General features: G+C 38.1%; 1 protein-coding gene across 1 annotated transcript; it reads left to right on the forward strand.

The window, feature by feature from the left end:
• Nucleotides 1-960: 960 nt before the first annotated feature.
• Nucleotides 961-17534, forward strand: LOC310988153 (voltage-gated purine nucleotide uniporter SLC17A9-like; the record flags this gene model as incomplete). The annotated part of the gene is made up of 13 exons (XM_083974666.1): nt 961-1100; nt 1907-2104; nt 5246-5385; nt 8536-8635; nt 8788-8912; nt 10110-10203; nt 11474-11570; nt 11696-11783; nt 12366-12400; nt 14522-14643; nt 15765-15820; nt 15923-15952; nt 17365-17534. The coding sequence occupies 13 exons, from the start codon at nt 961-963 to the stop codon at nt 17532-17534; spliced, it is 1395 nt and encodes a 464-aa protein (XP_083830792.1).
• Nucleotides 17535-19250: the final 1716 nt, after the last annotated feature.

Consider the following 19250-nt stretch of genomic DNA (forward strand, 5'->3'; position numbering starts at 1 on the left):
GGCTCGAACTGACAGGATGAAACCAGAGATGGTTTCATGTTTGGTTTTTACTTTATGATAGTAGGAGGAGGAGGTTAGGATAATCTGCTGCTGATTGATGGAGGCAGATTTCCACACGAAGAGACGAGGGAGGCTGTTTTCTAGTTTAAACTTTCATATTTAAAGTCCAGTCAGACTAGAAAAACGATTTTTTTTTCATGATTTAATAATAACAATGATCAAAAGCATTGATGTTTTCAATCTGAACAGGACCTGCTGTCCATTTTGCCACTTTAAGAAAGAAACCGTTAGTATTTTCACTGTAACTGCATGTAAGTGTACTTTTTTTTTTCTTTTCTTTTTTTTTCCCAGTGGAGAAAAGGCACTTTGTTCTTGGTTATTTATGTTTTTTGGTTTGGTTTACTTTTATAAAAACAAAAAGAGAAAAAAAAAAAACTTGCTGCTAGTCGTCCATCCTTATATTAACTTCTTTTGAGGTTGTATTGTCTTTATAGATATTATTATTATTATTATTGGCTTTGACGAAACTCTGTGAAACCAGAGAGCTCACATCCCTTTTATTATTCAACATTTTTAAGATCAGATTTGCAATTATTAAAATAAACAAAACTTTTGTGAACCATAAAAGAGCTTTTTTGAGTTTTTTTTTTGTCATTATTCAGTTCTGTGAGGGTGAAACTTCTGCTCAGAGAGGTCGTTGAAGTGGTTTTGCTCTTTGCAGCTCCGGTCTTTTATGCCTGTATGCAAATCCCTGAACCCAGGTGAAAACCAATCATCCCTCTGCCGTCAGTATTGCAAATCACATCCGTGTGCTTGCTCTTTTGAGTTTTTGTTCCAACAAGTTTTACTCGTTTGTCCTGTCTGGCCTGAGGAAATGAGGTTTAGTTACCGCTTCGGCTCTCGGTGTGCGAGCTCAGAGAGAGCCTCTGTCTGCACCGGGGCAGAGGAGTTGTTCTCTGAATGGCTGACGAGCTCACAGCGGAGGGACCAGCCGGCAGGAATGGCTTCAACGGACTTCTGTTGGACCCGGAGATTTTCCCCGTCAACGGATCTACCACCACCGCCACGGAGAAGCCGGAAAACCAAGCGCTGTGGCCCAGGTGAGACGACAGGCAGAGCATTTAGATCAAACAGTACGCTTTGATTTACTGTATACTATGTTTTATCTGTTATTGATGAGCGTCTTTTTCAAGTTGTGACCTGCCCTCTGAGCTAAAGGACACGTAAGTATTAAAAAAAAGTGAAATGACAGGTTGTATTTGTCTATAATGAACATAAACGGTGTGAATAATGTAGTTTATTTACTGTTTTGTGATGGAAAAACTAAATATATTTATATTTTGACCTCATGATTCAAACTTTATCGACACTTCTGCCTCTGTGCACCTGCACTGCTAAAACTCAAAATCTTACCAAGAATATTTGTCTTATTTCTAGTCAAAACAAATCTCATTCTACTTAAAATAAGACTCATCACATTAAAAGTAGCTTGTTTTAGACGCTTTTATTTTTACTTTTTTCAAGCATATTTTTCACTTGAAATAAGTAGAAAAATCTGAGTTTTTCAAAAAACTTGCTTTCACTGGCAGATTTTTCTACTTATTTCAAGTGAAAAATTGTTTGAAACAAGTGAAAATGATCTAAAAACAAGTTAATTTTTAGGTGATGAGTCTTATTTTAAGTGGAAAGAGATTAGTTTTGACTAGAAATGAGACATTTTGACAAGAAATAAGACAAATATTCTTGTAAAGATTTTGAGTTTTTGCAGTGTGTGATAAAGTTTGAGCCATGCTGGTGGTTTGAATAAATTGACCCGTCCGTGTGTGTTTATATCCTGTTGTTAGATCAGTTATTTGGTTATGTGTGATAATAATGATGATGATGATGATCCCTGTCCTGACAACAGACCTCTGGCCAGGAAATGGTTCCTGATGCTGTTCGTCGGCACCTGCCTCCTCTACTGCTCGCGGATGGCCATGCCGATATGCGCCGTCTCCATGGCCGACGCTTTCCACTGGAGCAAGATCGACTCGGGTCTGGCGCTGGGCGGATTCTTCTGGGGCTACTGCCTCACACAGATCCTGGGAGGACACGCCAGCGACAAGTAAGTAAAGCAGGTAAAACAGGCACGACCTCGTGTGTGTGTGTACAGTGCCTTGTAAAGGTATTTATAGCACATTCTGTCACGTTACAACCACAAATGTAAATGTGTTTCATTGGGATTTACTGTGATAGACAAACACAGAGTAACACATAATTGGGAAGTGGAAGGAAAATCATACATGGTGTTCAAGGCGTTCAGCCCCGTCCACTGAGTCAATAATACGTTGTTGAACCACCTTTGTCGTGGAAATTCTAAGTTTGTGTCCTTTGGCCGGGCCCCTTCCCTGATTGTGTTTTCACACCTTCATCTTTGAAGGTATCATCACCGGTCTCCCGAGGTATGGAGTTAAGAGATACAATTTAAAATACAAAGGGGTTTGAGTGTGAATTAGGAAGTGGGAAGTTGGGCATCACAGATGTAACAAGTGTAAGGGACCTTGAATTTACAATTGCAGAAGGAAGTCTGGGAAAGTAGGGTGTAGGAACATCTCAAGTGATTAAAACAAAGGAATATTAAGATTTACCATTACACCTTTCACTGCAGTTACAGCTGCAGGTCTTTACGGGGGTTTGGCTCTACCAGCTTTGCACATCTACAGACTGACATGTTAGACATGTTAGACATGTTAGACATTTTTGACCATTCTTCTTTGCAAAACAGCTCCAGTTCAGTCAGACTGGATGGAGCTTTGGTCTAAACCAGTCCAGTGTTTATTTAACAGGGACAGTGCACAGCTCTCAGCCTTACCGGAGTTACAGTAGCTACTACCTCATTTTCACCTGTAGTCCCTGAGCAGGAACAGAGAACATCAAGTGTGAAAGGGATAGTTCAACATTTTTGGCAGATCGGCCCATTGCCATAATCCCTATAGTCATAGCAGTAGGTTCATTACCTTTAACTCATTGGCTGCCATTGATGACATCTATAGACGTCAATCTAGTTCCAACCGTTCACTCTCATTGACATCTATAGACGTCAATTGTGTTTTTTGTCAATTTTTTATCCAAAAGTACATGCTTTTAAATGTACTTTAAGTAAAAGTAAGAGTAAGAGTAAATTTCTTATTTTTCACATCAATGAATTACTATAATTTTTTCTAAATGAATTTAAGGACCTTTTAACTCTTGTTTCTGAGAATGAACTCTTTGAAACCAGCTGCACTGATGTGCTGCTTTTAGGGGTTATAGGGTTTCCTTCTCTGACAAACACAGCTTGTGTCCAATAGTATTTTAGAAAAAAAAAAGAAAGAAAAAAAAGAGCAGACCTGAAAGTAACGAGTACTTTTCAGCCTTCCTAGAAATTAACTTGAGTAAAAGTAAAAAATATTTGTCTTGGAAATGTATTTTTTTTTTGTATTTTTATTTAGAGTAATAAGTACCAAAGAAATCTAATACTCAAGTAAAGTACAAATCCTCTCGATATGTACTTAAAGGGATTAGCAACGCCAGCCCATAGCCCTGCCCAGAGATTTACACCATACAGTGTTGTGAACAGACCCAAAGAAACGGCCTATTTTCACGGCCTAAAAGAGGTTTTACCTGAAAAAAAATACACAGTTCCATTGTTCGCTATAATATAATTTTTTCCAGCCCTTCATAGTGCAGGAAAAACACAGTTTTTATTTGGACCTAACCAACTCACGTATCCCTCCGCCCAGAGTTAGCGCCCGCCGATTAACAGTTGGTTAGGTCCAAATAAAAACTGTGTTTTTCCTGCACTTTGAAGGGCTGGAAAAAATTATATTATAGCGAACAATGGAACTGTGTATTTTTTTTTCACGTAAAACCTCTTTTAGGCCGTGAAAATAGGCCGTTTCTTTGGGTCTGTTCACAACACTGTATGGTGTAAATCTCTGGGCAGGGCTATGGGCTGGCGTTGCTAACGGGAGGAGTGCAGAGAGTCTTCTACTGCAATGAAAGTACTTAGGGGCTATTTGTAGATCATACAACCCCACTTTAAAAAAATGCTACTATCCCTTTAAGTACAGTACTCAAGTAAATTTACTCCATTACTGTCCACCACTGCAGACGAGCGAGCATGCATGACAGTCTTAAGTCTTTTGCTGTTCCCTGACAACCTGTTGCTGCCTCTGACAGGTTTTCCTCCAGGTATCGTCCTGTATTTTATTTAGCTCCATCCATCTTCCTCTGACCGTCTTCTCTGTCTCTGCTGAAGAGAAGCCTCCCCACAGCCTGATGCTGCCACCACCGTGTTTCACCGTGGGGACGGACGATGCGTTCAGGTTGATGTGCAGTGTTGGATTTCCCCACCACACATAGCGTTTGCATGTCTTTGAACACCACGTATCATTTTCCTTCCACTTCACAGTTACACGCTAGTTTGTGTTGGTCTATCACATAAAATCCTGTAATGGGACAAAATGTGGAAAAGTTCAGTATCTTGAGGAGAGCAGAGAATCTGGACATTTTTAAAAGCAAACTGAAGACCTACCTTACCTTTTTAGCCTTGCTTTTAACTGATTCGTACTATTTCTATTATTCTGAAACATGCATTTAATTTAATTTATCTTATTTTCTTATTTATTTGTTTACTATTATTATCTTTTTTATTCTATTTTAATTCATCCGTTCTTTTTTCTATTTTATCCCACTACACCTGTCTATTTTACTTCATTTTACCTAGTGTCTTTCTCGTCTTCTCTTTTTATCTATTTTACCTCATTTGATCTAGTATCTCTCTTATCTTTTCATTCTATCTATTTTACTTCATTTTACCTAGTGTCTTTCTCCTCTTCTCGATTTTATTTATTTTACTTCATTTTATCTAGTGTTTTCCCCACTGCAAATGAGTGAGATTGGAGATTAGATAGTGTTTCCCCGATACAATCCAATATTCTAAAATTATTGTGTGAATGTGTTTGCAAATTTATGTAGTATGTCTCCTTAACATGTGTTCCCTATGTCTCCCAATATGTGTCCCCTATATTGCTTGTTTTTAACATGTGAAGCACTTTGAGCTGCCATGGGCATGAAAAGTGCTATACAAATAAAGCCTGATTGATTGATTGATATCTGTAGCTAATAAATGACGATGAAATCGCCGTGGTGGTTTTCCTGTTGGGTCGGGTTCATTGTATTTATTATTATTAACCTCTCCTATAAATGTGTGTTGTGGTGTCAGAGTGGGAGGAGAGAGGGTCCTGTTCATGTCTGCAGCCTCATGGGCTCTGGTCACAGCGGCGACTCCTCTCATGACCAAGCTCGGCTCTCGCACCGTGGCGCTCATGACCGTGGCGCGGTTCCTCCTGGGGCTGCTGCAGGGTGAGTAGTGTACGCCACCAGCCACGGTCTGGAAACAAACATCTGAAGCACTTGTTCAATATTTGATAACTAAATTTTACTTTTTATGATATAAATACTTTAAGTGTATACAAGTATGTGTTTTTGTTTCTCACAATACTTTGAAGTGAAGGGAATATTCCTCAGTCACATCCATACTCATACTCGTTAATCATCACTAGAGATCGACCGATATGGTTTTTCAGGGCCGATACTGGTTATTGGTAATGAAAGAAACCGAAAACTGATATTCATTTGCAGTAGAAATTAACATTTTGGTGTAAAAACGTAGAATAACACACCTGGGACTAGACTGAATACAGTGTACTGTTTTTTTGTTTTTTATACACTCAAACACAACACCTGTGATTAAAAAAAATACCTTAAATTTTGGTAAAATAACACAAATCAGAGCCAAAGCCAAAAGTAAACTTAACTTATTGATAATCGGTTGCCCCTAATTGTCATATCTTCACCTTCCTATATTTCTGACTTGTATCGTTGTCCAGGTTGTATTTGTTTACTCATGTACAGTGATGGGAATAACGGCTTTAAAATAAACGGCGTTACTAACGGCGTTATCTTTTTCAGTAACGAGTAATCTAACTAATTACTATTTCCACCGTTACAACGCCGTTACCGTTACCGACAATTAAATGAGGCGCGTTACAAACTACTTTGAAGCCGTTGTCCTCCGACTTGGCTCATCTCAGACACAGAAGCTGCTAAACTGTTGTTGTTTTTTCCTCCTCTCCTTTGGTGAGGGGAGGGGGGAGGAGGGAGGGACGAGACAACCGCATAAGTGATGATGATTGGTCGAGGCAGAGTAAGGTTTCATGCTAAGCCAATCAGAGGCAGTGTTCAGTTTGTACACAAACCACACACGCACGCAGTTTAGCCTCACACACACGGACTAGCAGAGGGAAGCTGCCGAGGTCGGAGGGAAAGTGGAAACAGACACTACTTTAATCTCCCTGAGGTAAAAGACAAGAACATGTGAGGTGTAGCTACATTATGTCCCGGAGCGAAGTGTTTGTCCTGAGCTTCTGCTCACCTGACTCTGTGCAGCTTCTTCATTAAATCCAAACAGTCCGACACAGCGACGCACTGCTCCTCTTTGACCCCAAAGTCTCTGTAGCTCATCAGCTGGAACTCTTCCAGAGCAGCTACAGCAGCGTTGTGACCTCAACCATGGTTGGTGAGAGCAGAAATGTTGTTGTTGTAGTGAAAATGGGCGGGCTCGTGAAGACGCGAATTTACACAAAGTCAAAACGAGCGATAAATCGCATTTCTCGCGTATCTCGCGTTTGGTCGCGCGTATAAACTCGAGCGAAAAAAAAGCGTTCCTCGTGTTTGGCGGGAAGCCCCTTGCGGGTCTTCCCGCCAAACACGATGAAAAGGACGAAGACGCGAAGGTCCCGTCGCCATAAAAGAATCGCGTGTAGCGTCGCAAAAAAAAAAAAGTCGCGTATACCGCGTCTCGCGCCTAATCGCGTCTTTGCGTCACGGCCTTTTACACCGCGGACGTAACGAATAAACGGTGACGGTGTGAACGAACAACATAGAACAGGACCAGACGTGGCGTTGTTTCCTCTTTTCACCTACAGCTCCACTCTCCCTTACTTACACTAACTACTGTTATTGTTGAGGCCAGATAATTGTGGGATTTGTAGTTTTTGACCAATCGTGTGCTCTTTCTTTTTGTGATTTTTCCGGTTCACAATGTTTGTTTTTTTTAGGGGCAAATGCAAGTGAAATGCTCGCCCATGGTGGGCATAAGAAAATGTAAGACCTGTCTAAAATTATTAAGACTTGAACACAATAATTCAACAAATTTAAGACATTTTAAGACCTAAAATTTAGATTTTCACATTTTAGACTTTTTAAGACCCCGCGCGCATACCCTGTTATTTCATATAAAAGTTTAAGTGCATACATATTTTATGATGCTGTGTATTATATATTTAAGACCATCTTAGAATTTTCTAATAAATTTAATACTTTTTAAGGCCTTAATTTTAGATACATGAATTTAAGACTTTTTAAGGATCCGCAGATACCCTGTTGTGCGCTCGCAGCAGGACAGATAATCAGATGGATAATCGGTAAAGTTAATAATTTCACTTAATGTGGCCATGAATAAATTAATTTCGATGTTTCGCCTGTTATTAAACGCAAATCTTGAATAGGTCTCCGCTGTTTTCACATTTAAAAAGGTCTTTGTTGTCTTTGTACAGAGACAATATGAGATTTGCTTGTAGCCACAGCACTTAAAAAACCCACTGTAACCTATTTTCATAGGCACACCAGCCTCGCTTTCAATAAAACACACACTCGCATTCCATAATTGCGATCAGTGAAATATATGAAAACAATAAAATACAATTTAAAAATGAGAGAAAAAAAATCCAAATTCTTCGACATATTTAAACTTAAAAAAAAGAAAGGCAATAGTTACTTTCCCTGGTAACTAGTTACTATTATAGTGAAGTAGTGGAGTTACTAACTCAGTTACTTTTTGGGAGAAGTAATTAGTAACTACAACTAATTACTTTTTAAAAGTAACGTTCCCAACACTGCTCATGTATTTACCGTACTGCTATTATTGCTCAGACGTCGTTACAGTAAAAGAACACACACTCATACATGTACACACTTTAAATGGTAACAGCATTTTGTGTTTTATTTTTGTTGTTATGTTATTTAGTTTGTCATCACTGGTTTTGATATTTTAGCAGGTGGAGGCTTCAAATAAGCCTCTCCTTGCACTTTATATTACTTGTCATTTTTGTCTTTTTTCTCCTCTGAATTTTCACTTTGGGTTAAATAAATAAACTAAATATAAGATTTAGTGGCAGTAGCTTAGCATAGAGCCAAAGCCAGGCTGCCTGTTCCCCTTGTTTCCAACCTTTATTCAGTAAATATACAACACAGTGAATATACAGTATATACATATACATATGGGTAGCTGATCGTCCATTCATTTCCTGACGATGACATCTTTGATATTTTGCCGTAACTTTGACAGACACAAACACAGAAAAAAAACTGTGAATCCTCACATTTAGAAACATAAACAAATAATAATCTGTTCAGGTTTTGTTCATGAACGTGTCTCATTGTGTCTCACAGGTGTGTTTTGTCCGTCCATGGCCAGCCTCTGCTCGCAGCGAGTGGTGGGAGGAGAGCGAGACTTTCTGATGAGCATCATACACAGCGGCAGTCATCTCGGGTATATTGCACACACACACACACACACACACACACACACACACACACACACACACACACACACATGAACACATACACACACAGATCCACACATAAAACCGTCTGTCCCTGTCTGACTCTGATGATGACGGCGTGTTTTGCTCTCGGTCTCAGGACGCTGCTGGCGGGCGGGATGGGCTCCATGCTGCTGGACCAGTTCGGATGGGAGAGCATGTTCTACAGTATTGGTTTATTCGCCGCTGTGTGGGCGTACGTCGTCTGGAAGTATTTCTTAAAAGGTACGGGTAAATAACAACTTTTTCCTCCTTGTGTAAAAAACATGGGTGGAATTTAGGGATACTTCACCCAAAATCGATAATTAACCAATCATCTACTCACTGTCATGCCAAGGAAGGGTTTGGAGAACTTTCAGAGTCATCAAAACGCTTTAGGAGTTCCAGGGGGGGTCCGGCTGGAAACGGGTTTTCATATAATGGCGGTGGATAGAGTTCACTTTTGAATCATCCAAAACACACACTATGAAACATCCAGATACCTCCATACTGCTCGTCTGTACTGACCCAAGTGTCCTGAAGCCGCCACATGAAAAGTTGTTCAGAAAAAACTTATTTGATCTCTGTTTTTATCCTTGTTGTAGCAGTAGCTCCCAGTGGCTGTGAGAGATTTGCTGCGAGATGTTCTTCCGTGTTTACATCATACATCCAATGCTTCACAACGACAAACGAACATCTTGCAGCAAATCTCACGCATGTGCACAAACATCAACAGAGCCACTGGGAGCTACTACTACAACAAGGATAAAAACAGAGATCACACACTCAAAAATCACTCCTCAGGTCAAGGCACTCTCATTTAAAGTCTTTATAAAGAAATAATATAGTACATAAATATTATAAAAAGCCTATTAATAGTGTTAAAGCAAAGTGCTTTGGAGTTTATCTTTGATTTATATACTGTATATAGACACGATGTTGCCTGTAAGGTTGGAATAATTTTGTTTTCAGACACATTCCTCTTTTTATTCCTATTATTAAGGTTAATTGAGGTTTAATTTTCATGGTTATATTTTTGGAAGAGATTTATCAATTAAGATTTTGAGAAGATATACACTTTATCTATTAAGAATAAATCACCCTTTATATACAGTATATTATTATATGTGTGTGTTTGTATGTCCAGGAAGTGCTGCTCCTCCAACATATGTTTTTACAATTGATGTGAGTTTGTAGATAAATTGTGAGTCTTATTCATCTGATTTGGTTTTGAGATCAGTTTCAGTGTTTTAATCGTCTCATTGTGAACAAATGAGACCAGTGATAGAAAACACAAGCTGCTCTCGGTTGCTTTTATTGTGTCAAAGTAGCTGAAAGAGCCCTGGAGAAAAATGTCTTGACCACTATAGAAGATCTCTTCTGACCTATAATAACAGTATAATAATAACATATATAAAATCTAATATAATATCTGTGACTCAGGTGAGATCATGTCGCCGCCGATGGAAACGAGTGGAAACGACACGAGGTGGAGTCGGTCCCGCTGGCTGAGCCTCTTTAAGAAGTCGCCTGTCTGGTAAATCCTCTGCTCTTTACTCCCACATCGTTTACCAAAACATAATTAAGTCAGTGTGGTATGTGAGTTATGTGAGCCTCACCCCTCACCTCCCTCTCTCTCTCTCTCTCTCAATTCAATTCAATTCAGTTCAAATTTGCTTTTTTAGCATGAATGTTACAAGAACTATGTTGCCAAAGCATCAAGAATCAGTGAAACAAAACAAATATATACAAATACAATAAAAATTGTTGCCAATATATACGGTAACACTACATATAAAGACATATAAGAGAGAGAGAGACAGCACTTCATCAGCACACACACACATAGGGAATACAGTATAAATGTATATACTGGCAACACTTTACTTGAAGGTCTCATTATAAGAGTGACATGTCACAGTCATGAATGTTTTAACATGTCAATGTCATAACGTTGTTATTAAGCATCATTCAGTTAACCCCAACCCTACAAACCCGGGTGTTATGACATTGACATAATGTTTATGTCATGTTCATGACTGTGACATGTCATTCTTATGATGAGACCTTCAAGTAAAGTGTTGCCAGTATATACATCTATACTGTATTCCCTATGTGTGTGTGTGTGTGTGTGTGTGTGTGTGTGTGTGTGTGTGTGTGTGTGTGTGTGTGTGTGTGTGCTGATGAAGTGCTGTCTCTCTCTCTCTCCTTCTTATATGTCTTTATATGTATATGACTATATAGAGAGATAAAGATTAGCGATAATATGTTAGAATAAATCTATATATGTACAGTATATCAGAGAGATAATGATTAGTGATAATATATTACTATAAATCCAGCTAGATAAACTCATAAATTAACTTAATGTATAGATTATAATGACACAGAAAGCTTGATAGATAATTTATGAATAAGCGGTGGGAGTAAATAAGTTTTACTTCTTCCCAGACCTTTTCGGATATGAAAAAACAAAAACAAAAGAAAAATCAAATTATCTTTATTTTCAATTATTTGATCTTATTTTTGTTCATGTGTTGTCTTTGCAAAGTTTTTATTTGTTATGTCTGTCCATTACTGTATTATGTTTTATTTCTTTTAACATGTCCAAAATAAACTATAACTAACTAACTTATACACAGATTGGGTGTCATTAGGCAGTTGCAAGTTGTTATATATATAATGAAACGTATATATATATATATATATATATATATATATATATATACATAGTTAATATTAAATGATGATGATAATAATACATAAAATAAAGAAATAAAAAACATCTCTCTCTCTCTCTCTCTCAGGGCCATGGTGATCGCTCACATGTGTTCGAGCAGCACGTTCTACACGCTGCTGTCATGGCTGCCCACGTACTTTCAGGAGTCGTTTCCACACGCCCCGGTATCCGTTGGCTTTGTTTACTCTGCTACTTGTTCTTATGTATCAAGTGTGAACACAATGAGTGACACAGCTCAGGTTAACATTGTTTAAATTCCTTTTTAATAACCTGTTGTCTCTCTATGCAGGGATGGGTGTATAATATAATCCCATGGGTTATTGCCATTCCCTCAGCGCTAGTTGGAGGATGTTTTTCAAATTATCTCATCAATCAAGGTATTATTTTGTTATAATTATTTATGGAGATGCATTTGTGTCTTTATTATTCAATCAGAAGAAAGTTGATTTGAACAAAAAAGATATTTTCAATCAAAATAAACTTAACTTAAATCAAAAACAAACAAACATTTAAATCAAAGAAAAAAAGGGTTTGAACGCAAAAAAATATTTGAGATCCAAAAAATTGCATTCAAGCAAGGTTTTTTTTTTATTGAGGTGAGTTATTATTTGATTGAAAATATTTTTTGGGATTAAAGTCATCTTTTTTGTATTTGGGCCATATTATGGGTAGGACATTTGTGTCTTTATTATTCAATCAAAAAAAGTTCATTTAAACAAAACAGACATTTTCAATCAAATAATAACTAAATAAATAATATACATATAATAATCAAAAAAAACTTAAATCAAAGAAAAAAAGGGTTCAAAAGCAATTTTTTGCTTTTTTGTTTTGTTTAAATCAACCTTTTTTTGAATGAATAATAAAGACACAAATGTATATCCATAATTATTACATCACGTTATTATGGTAGTTAAAAGAAATAAGGCATCTCATGACATTGTATGTTTTCTCTGCAGGATATGACAAAGCACTTGTGAGAAAGTTAATGCAGGTAAGATGTGTGTGTGTGTGTGTGTAGTTGCTGTGTGTGTGATGTGAGAGGTATCTCTTGTCTTAATTAGCTTCTGCAGAACTGTTTCAAACGTGTGATTACAAGTTGTGAAGTTTTTCCCGAGGCTCCGAGATGTTTACGTCCTGAAACACTTTTAACGTCATATGTAAGATGAGATGAGATGAAATGAAATGACATTTTCCTTTATTTGCCCCTCAGGGGAAATTTACTGTGGTGCAACAGCAGCAAAGGGACTATAGAGCACAAATAATAATGAATACAGCAATAAAGTTAAAAAAAAAAAAAATAGATATGTGAGTATATAAGTTGCGTTATATACAGTTTTATAGTATTGGTGTTGTACATTAAGATTAAGTTTACGATATACTGCTATGATCCCAGGCCGACTGTGTTACAGCAGCAGGCAAATAACACACCCACACACACAATTTTGAATAGCAAATATAAACGTAATGTAAATGAATGGTGTGGAAATGAATATGGAAAAAAGTGTCACCCAGTGTTGTGTAATAAATGTAATAAATACATAAATAAAGTAAAGGTGCTACATGATGAATACAGGAGCAATGAGTCCAACGTGCTCTGTGAACTGTTGTAAAGTCTGATTGCACTGGACGATATGTAAAATCCACAAAACAATACGACACGACACACTAACACTGTTGTGCTACAGGCCACAGCTACACACTGTAAGACAGCAAAGACTCTTCCTGCTGCACAAATGAAGGAAAAGCTCTTTTTTTTAACAGTCTGTTTATTGAATTTTACATATTAGAAAACCAATAGTGTTCTAATCACATATCTAAATTCAGCATGACCCAGAACAGATACCAACCCAGCCCCAGCAGATTTGTACGTATAGTTAAAAGTAAATTAAAGACAAACAAAAGAAAAGAAAAGAAAAGGAAAGAAAATGATGATGATAGAGGAAGAGAAAAAGTGGGTAAATAAAAAACAAGTGAATATACAATAGATAAAAATAAATAATAATAACAGTTGTAATACTCAATAAAATAAAATAAATAAATAGTATACTCACATTTAATATTGTGTAAGTGTCAAAAACAAGACAGTGCAGAAGTTACATTAAATGTTCAGAGTCGCCTGTGCAAAGACAAACATCAACAGGAAGTCATTCATTCCTGTTGCCATGAAATATGTTAATACTGTACGCTCCTGACAGGTCGTCGCCCTACTTCCTCATCATTTATACAGTATCTATTTATTCTCTCTCACCTGGTGTTCATTTAAAGCAGAAGTAAGCGATCCGGTCGTTTTGGCTAATGCTGCGTTCCAGGTAGGCTTTTGAAACCGTAAATTACAGCTTCAAGTCACGACTTACGACTTTGTAGCGTTCCAGGCAACCCACTCGTGTTTTTCTGACCTGTTTTACCTGTGAAAGTCACTATAACGGCCACTCGTAACTTCCGACCCGTGAACTCCTACCAGATCGAACTGGTACGACTTCACAGGTCGGAAAAACACGAGTTACGGGTTGCCTTGAACGCACCATAACGTCTTGTCAGCCGATGGAGTTAGCAGCCCCCGCCCTCGTCATGGATCTATTGGTCCTCGTCCCTGCACACACAGCCCTTCATGCCGTTCTCTCTCCTCATTGGATAAAACTTGTAGGATACGAGAAAAGTTTTCTCCTCGGCTCAGAGCAGAGCAGAGTGACTGACAGACCCGTGTTTCGGTCCAAACACTCTATGTAAGTGATTGCTGTCGGAAGATAGAACTATTTAAGACTTATATTAACACAAATATATCGCTTACTTCTGCTTTAATGTAACACAACTTTTATTTAATTTATTTGGATGTGACATGTTGTGTTTTTATAAAAGTGCACATGCTTTTCTGCACATGTAGCTAAAGACAAACTTTTGCCTTTTGCAAAAGGGTTATAAAGTATTTTTTTATTCTATTCTGTATCTGAAGAGCCTGTGAGCAGCAGCCATGTCTGTGTATTGACTTCTGAACGTGTGGCTGCACCTTTATTTAAGTTGTGTTTGTGGACTCCTGCCTTTGAATACACACTTTGCATGTCTGATTGTCTCTCTTTCTCTCTTTCTCTCTTTCTCTCTCTCTCTCTCGGCCCAGTCCATCGCCATGGGAGGGACCAGTATATTCATCATGCTCCTGACTGGAGGAGCGTTTACCTCGTTTACCTCTGCAGTGTTTCTCATCTCTGTAGCTTCAAGTTCATCGACCTTCACCAGCGGGTACAGTCACTGTCGACATCATCAGTTCATTTATGTAACGACAGGGAAACTCTCTTTGTGAGGCGGTGAAAGACAGACAGAGTTGATACTGGTGTAGATTAGATATCGGGTTAAAATCAATGGTAACAGTTTATAATACAGTAAGTAAACACTATTAAGCATTAGTTAAGCTTTAATAAATACTGAATTCTTCATTTATAACGCATGAATACTCATTGGCATGTAGTTTATAAACACAGTTCGTGCTTATCAATGAGTAAAACATTTTTAACTGTGTTTATAAACTACATACAGATGAGTATTCATGTGTTATAAATGATGAATTCAGTATTTAATGCTTAACTAATGCTTAATAGTGTGTACTTATTATAAAGTGTTACCAAATCAATACTGTATCAGCACATAGCATTTTATTAAGAACAGAAACAAACAATCTTGATGCAGATCCACTGGGTTTGCAACTTTATTTTGCTTTTTAGTAACTGTGACAGCTGTGATTGACTAACATAGATACTAACATAGACACCTTTATCAATATATCTAGGCTAATGTCTATATTGACAAATCTCTGTTGTTTACCATGAAAAAGACCAAAACCAACTGTGGGTTTGTTTGTCATTCTCCCCTTCCTGGTCAAGTTTATTCATATAAACTCTTTACAAACAGCACAGAGAGAGAAAACACAGCAAACATGTAAAAAGAGACTGAAAAATAACCATAAAATGGAGTAAAAATATGACAATAATAATAGTAAATTCACATTACACATTACATTTTGAATTTAAATCCTAAAAAGCTGTCTAAAAGGAGGCAGTACAGTGCATTTAATGTGGAGTATTTAGATTAATACACAACTAGTGATGTTAAAGTATTGTTTTAAGGAGTTTCTGTTCATCAGGGTTTAGATACACACACAGTGATTGTTAGTAGGAACTATTTATTGTTATTTTTTCACCATTTTATTCTCTTACTACAACAAGAAAATGCAGCACATCACCGGTCTTATCTTTCAAACACAGTCAGATCTGAGTTACGAGTTTGTAAATCCGACTTTTCCATGTTCAGTGTTTAGTCAACGTTGCAGTTTCTAGTTCATGACGATGAATTCCCGTGTGTTTCAGCGGTGTGTCAGTGAACGTACAGGATCTCACGCCGTCATGTGCTGGCGCTCTCTATGGTGAGTTTTTATAAAACTGCTCATTTTGGTGTTTTATCATTAATAATATTTCTTCATTTAGTTGTTTCTAAGTCTTGATTTTTATTTCTCCCTCTGCGACAGGGCTCATGAATACGATGGGAGCTCTCATGGGTATGTACAGTACTGAACCTGTTTCTGTATTGAATTTAAACCATTAGTTGATTAAACACCAGCACTGATCTCCAGTTGTTGCTGACTACGGATCAGTTCAGTAGTTAGTCAGCACAAGCTCCTTCCGTCTAAGATCCATTGCAAAACTCAAATCATTCCCGTCAGCCAAAGATTTAGAAACCTTGGTTCACGCTTTCATTTCCTCCCGACGAGACTATTGTAATTCTCTCTACTCACTGGGAATCACCCTGGGAATCAGCCCTAATCCCGTTTACAGTTAATCCAAAATGCAGCAGCAAGACTCATTACTGGTACCAGAAAGATCAACCACATCTCTCCTGTTTTGGCCACACTTCATTGGTTACCTGTTAAAGCCCCAGTATGTAACTTATTTGGCTTTTTATTAGCAAAAATCTAATATTGCTTTCATAAATACGTATTTCACTGAAGTCGAATCACACCCGCATACAAATGAAAGCTTTCTCGTACCTTAGAATGAGTTGTTACAAGTCGTTACAAATACGTAAGTGGGTGACGCACCGAACCGAGGCGGCCATGTTGCATCGCCATTTTTTACGTTCAGTGGCAGCGTGACCGTAGGTAACCACGGAAACTCAGCGGAGCTGTCGGCTCGGCCTGTTAAAACTGTCACCACTGTGTAGTGTGAGGAAGGACGGAGGCACTAGTGTTGCATTCAGGTGCAGTCAGGCAGACGGCCGTCGGCAAACCAACCGGATGTCATTTTACTCCACGAGAGAAAAGACGGTAAAACGTGGGTCAGGTAAACAATACGACATCACCATGACAACATATTGTCACGCCTGTATTGTTTTGCCTCGTGCTGGCGGACCACTTGTTTACATAGACGCTTGTTTATCCTGTTACATGCAGCGTCTGTTGTCTGTCTGACGTCTGCCAGATTTCACGTGAATGCAACATCAAGAATACGTTCAGATATGCAACCGCACCGCTAGATGGGGGGAATTCCTACATATACGTGATTATGCGTCACGTTGCTCACGATTCATCAGCCACTGATATTGGATCCGTCATCCGTCAGTCAAACGTCTGAGACACGCACACACACACACGGAGCTCGGTCTCTCCCTAAGCTTTGAATATCCCGCCCACTCGATAACGACCAATCAAATTAGTTTTCCTTACTCGGGTAAACTGGTGCGGCAACTCGTGACAACTCGAGGCGACAAACAGGACAAACGGCCATTTCTGTACACCTTTAATTCAGTCTCATGAGAACTTCCCATCCCATCCCATCATTCCCACTCACTTGTTGTTTTTAATGTCTCTTCAAGTCTGTCCTGTCTTTGTTTGAATTAATCTCGTATGTACTGTAAAGCACTTTGCTTTTAAATGTGCTCTAGAAATAAATTGACTTGACTTGTTCTGCTCAGGTGTGGTGCTGGTGTCGCTGTCGGGCTACCTGATCGAGGTCACGCTGTCCTGGGCTTCGCTCTTCTCCCTCGTCAGCTTCGTCAACGTCACGGGTCTCGTGATCTTCCTCATCTTTGGAGACGCTCAACGTGTCGACCTGGAACCTCACAGCCAGATCATTGTGATCTAATTCAGACACTACGTATATATGTGTGTGTTTGTGTGTGTGTGTGTGTGATTTGTGAGATGGGACTTTACAAACCGATCAAAATGTGTGTCGAAGTGTTTCTCAGGGAGTCAAGTGTTCTTCTTTGTTGTTCTTCGGACGATGGAGTCACGTTTTGGTGCTGCAGAAAAATGAAAAACACGGAAACGTACGTATGGACTTGATCGTCTTGGAAATGAAGGAGCTGCAGCCATGATAAAAAATATATTAAATATTTATCTGTACAGACTTCGATTTTAATGTAATGTTAAGTAATATTTACTTAATTTAAAATGACTAAAGAATGCAGAATAAAAAAAATACTTAACAAGTTTTAAGAATAGTTTTACCTCTTATATCACTCAGGAGTCCAGTCAGTTTCTGTCAATAGAATATTATAATAAATGAATAAAAGTCTACTTTTCTAAAAACAACAACAACAGCAGATTTGCTCATTATTGTTTAATAAAAATGTAAATATGTGATGATATACTTCGACCTGCTTCACAAGCTCAGCTGTTGTTATTATTATAAAGGATGTTTTTAATTCTGAATAGTTTATTCCCAGTGTGTGATTTATTTAACATGACGACACAAAGGTCAAGTACTTTGACAAAGCTTAGTGGGAAGTTCATGTGAGGAAAAACTCAATTAAATTATTTTTCTGATCATTTAAAAGAAAAGTAAAAACTCCACATCCAGGACAAAGCGCCCCCTGGTGGTCTGAGGCAAAATGTCTTTGTTGTGTCTTTGATCTGAATCTGAATCAGAATTACTTTAATTTGCCAAGTATGTGCAGACATACAAGGAATTAGACTCTGGTTTATCGTCACTTGCTTGTACACACGTATACAAAGACATACAGAATGAGGACAGCAACAACTGAGCAATAACACAATACAACACTCGATACTACAACTATAAATACCCCAGAACAGTTCACTCATGTGTCAAAAACGTAATTATTATCTCATATAAATAGTCAGTTCCCCCAAAATGCGTCGTCCCTTTGGCATCGTGTGAGCACTGCAAGTCAAAATGTTTAGATGTTTGTGTTAGAGGACCATTGAAATATCCTTCATGTCCACATCTCAGTCTGAGCCCAGTCCTTCATTCACAACGGTTATTGTAGGCCTACTTTTTGTCTAGCTAACAGAATACAATTGTGTATAAAGCTGAAAAAAAACAACAGGATTTTACAGTCACAGAGTAGCATTCGAGGTTTGATATCACACATTGCACTCATACTGCCAAGGAAAGGTAGCCATTTTTATTCACACACACAAAGTAACTTCCATACATCAGAGTAAAAAGAAACTGTAAACGGCATAATATAGGGTACTGAAATATAAACACATAAACAAGGAACATTATATGTAGCCTACAGTGCTGTAAATAAAGTAGTGGGCTACAGCGGTTAAGCCCTCAAATTAAGGGGAATTGTGCACTTTGTGAAAGAAACATGAAACTTCTACCATAGTTAGTTTATACCATGAGGTTTATTTTCAGATCTGGAGGGAAGTCAGATTTGACCTCTGAGGCCCGGGAGAGGTCAAATCCAAGATGGCCGCCAATAATATTCAAAAATGCCTCACGTTGGAACCAAACACAGTAGAAAAACACTGAAATCACCTGAAAATCACTTTTTTTCAGGTTACTGCATGTAGGGGAGAGCGGGGTAAGTAGTGCCAATTTTTACTT

This window comes from Trachurus trachurus, assembly GCF_905171665.1.
Source record: "Trachurus trachurus genome assembly, chromosome: 7".
Classification (NCBI taxonomy): domain Eukaryota; kingdom Metazoa; phylum Chordata; class Actinopteri; order Carangiformes; family Carangidae; genus Trachurus; species Trachurus trachurus.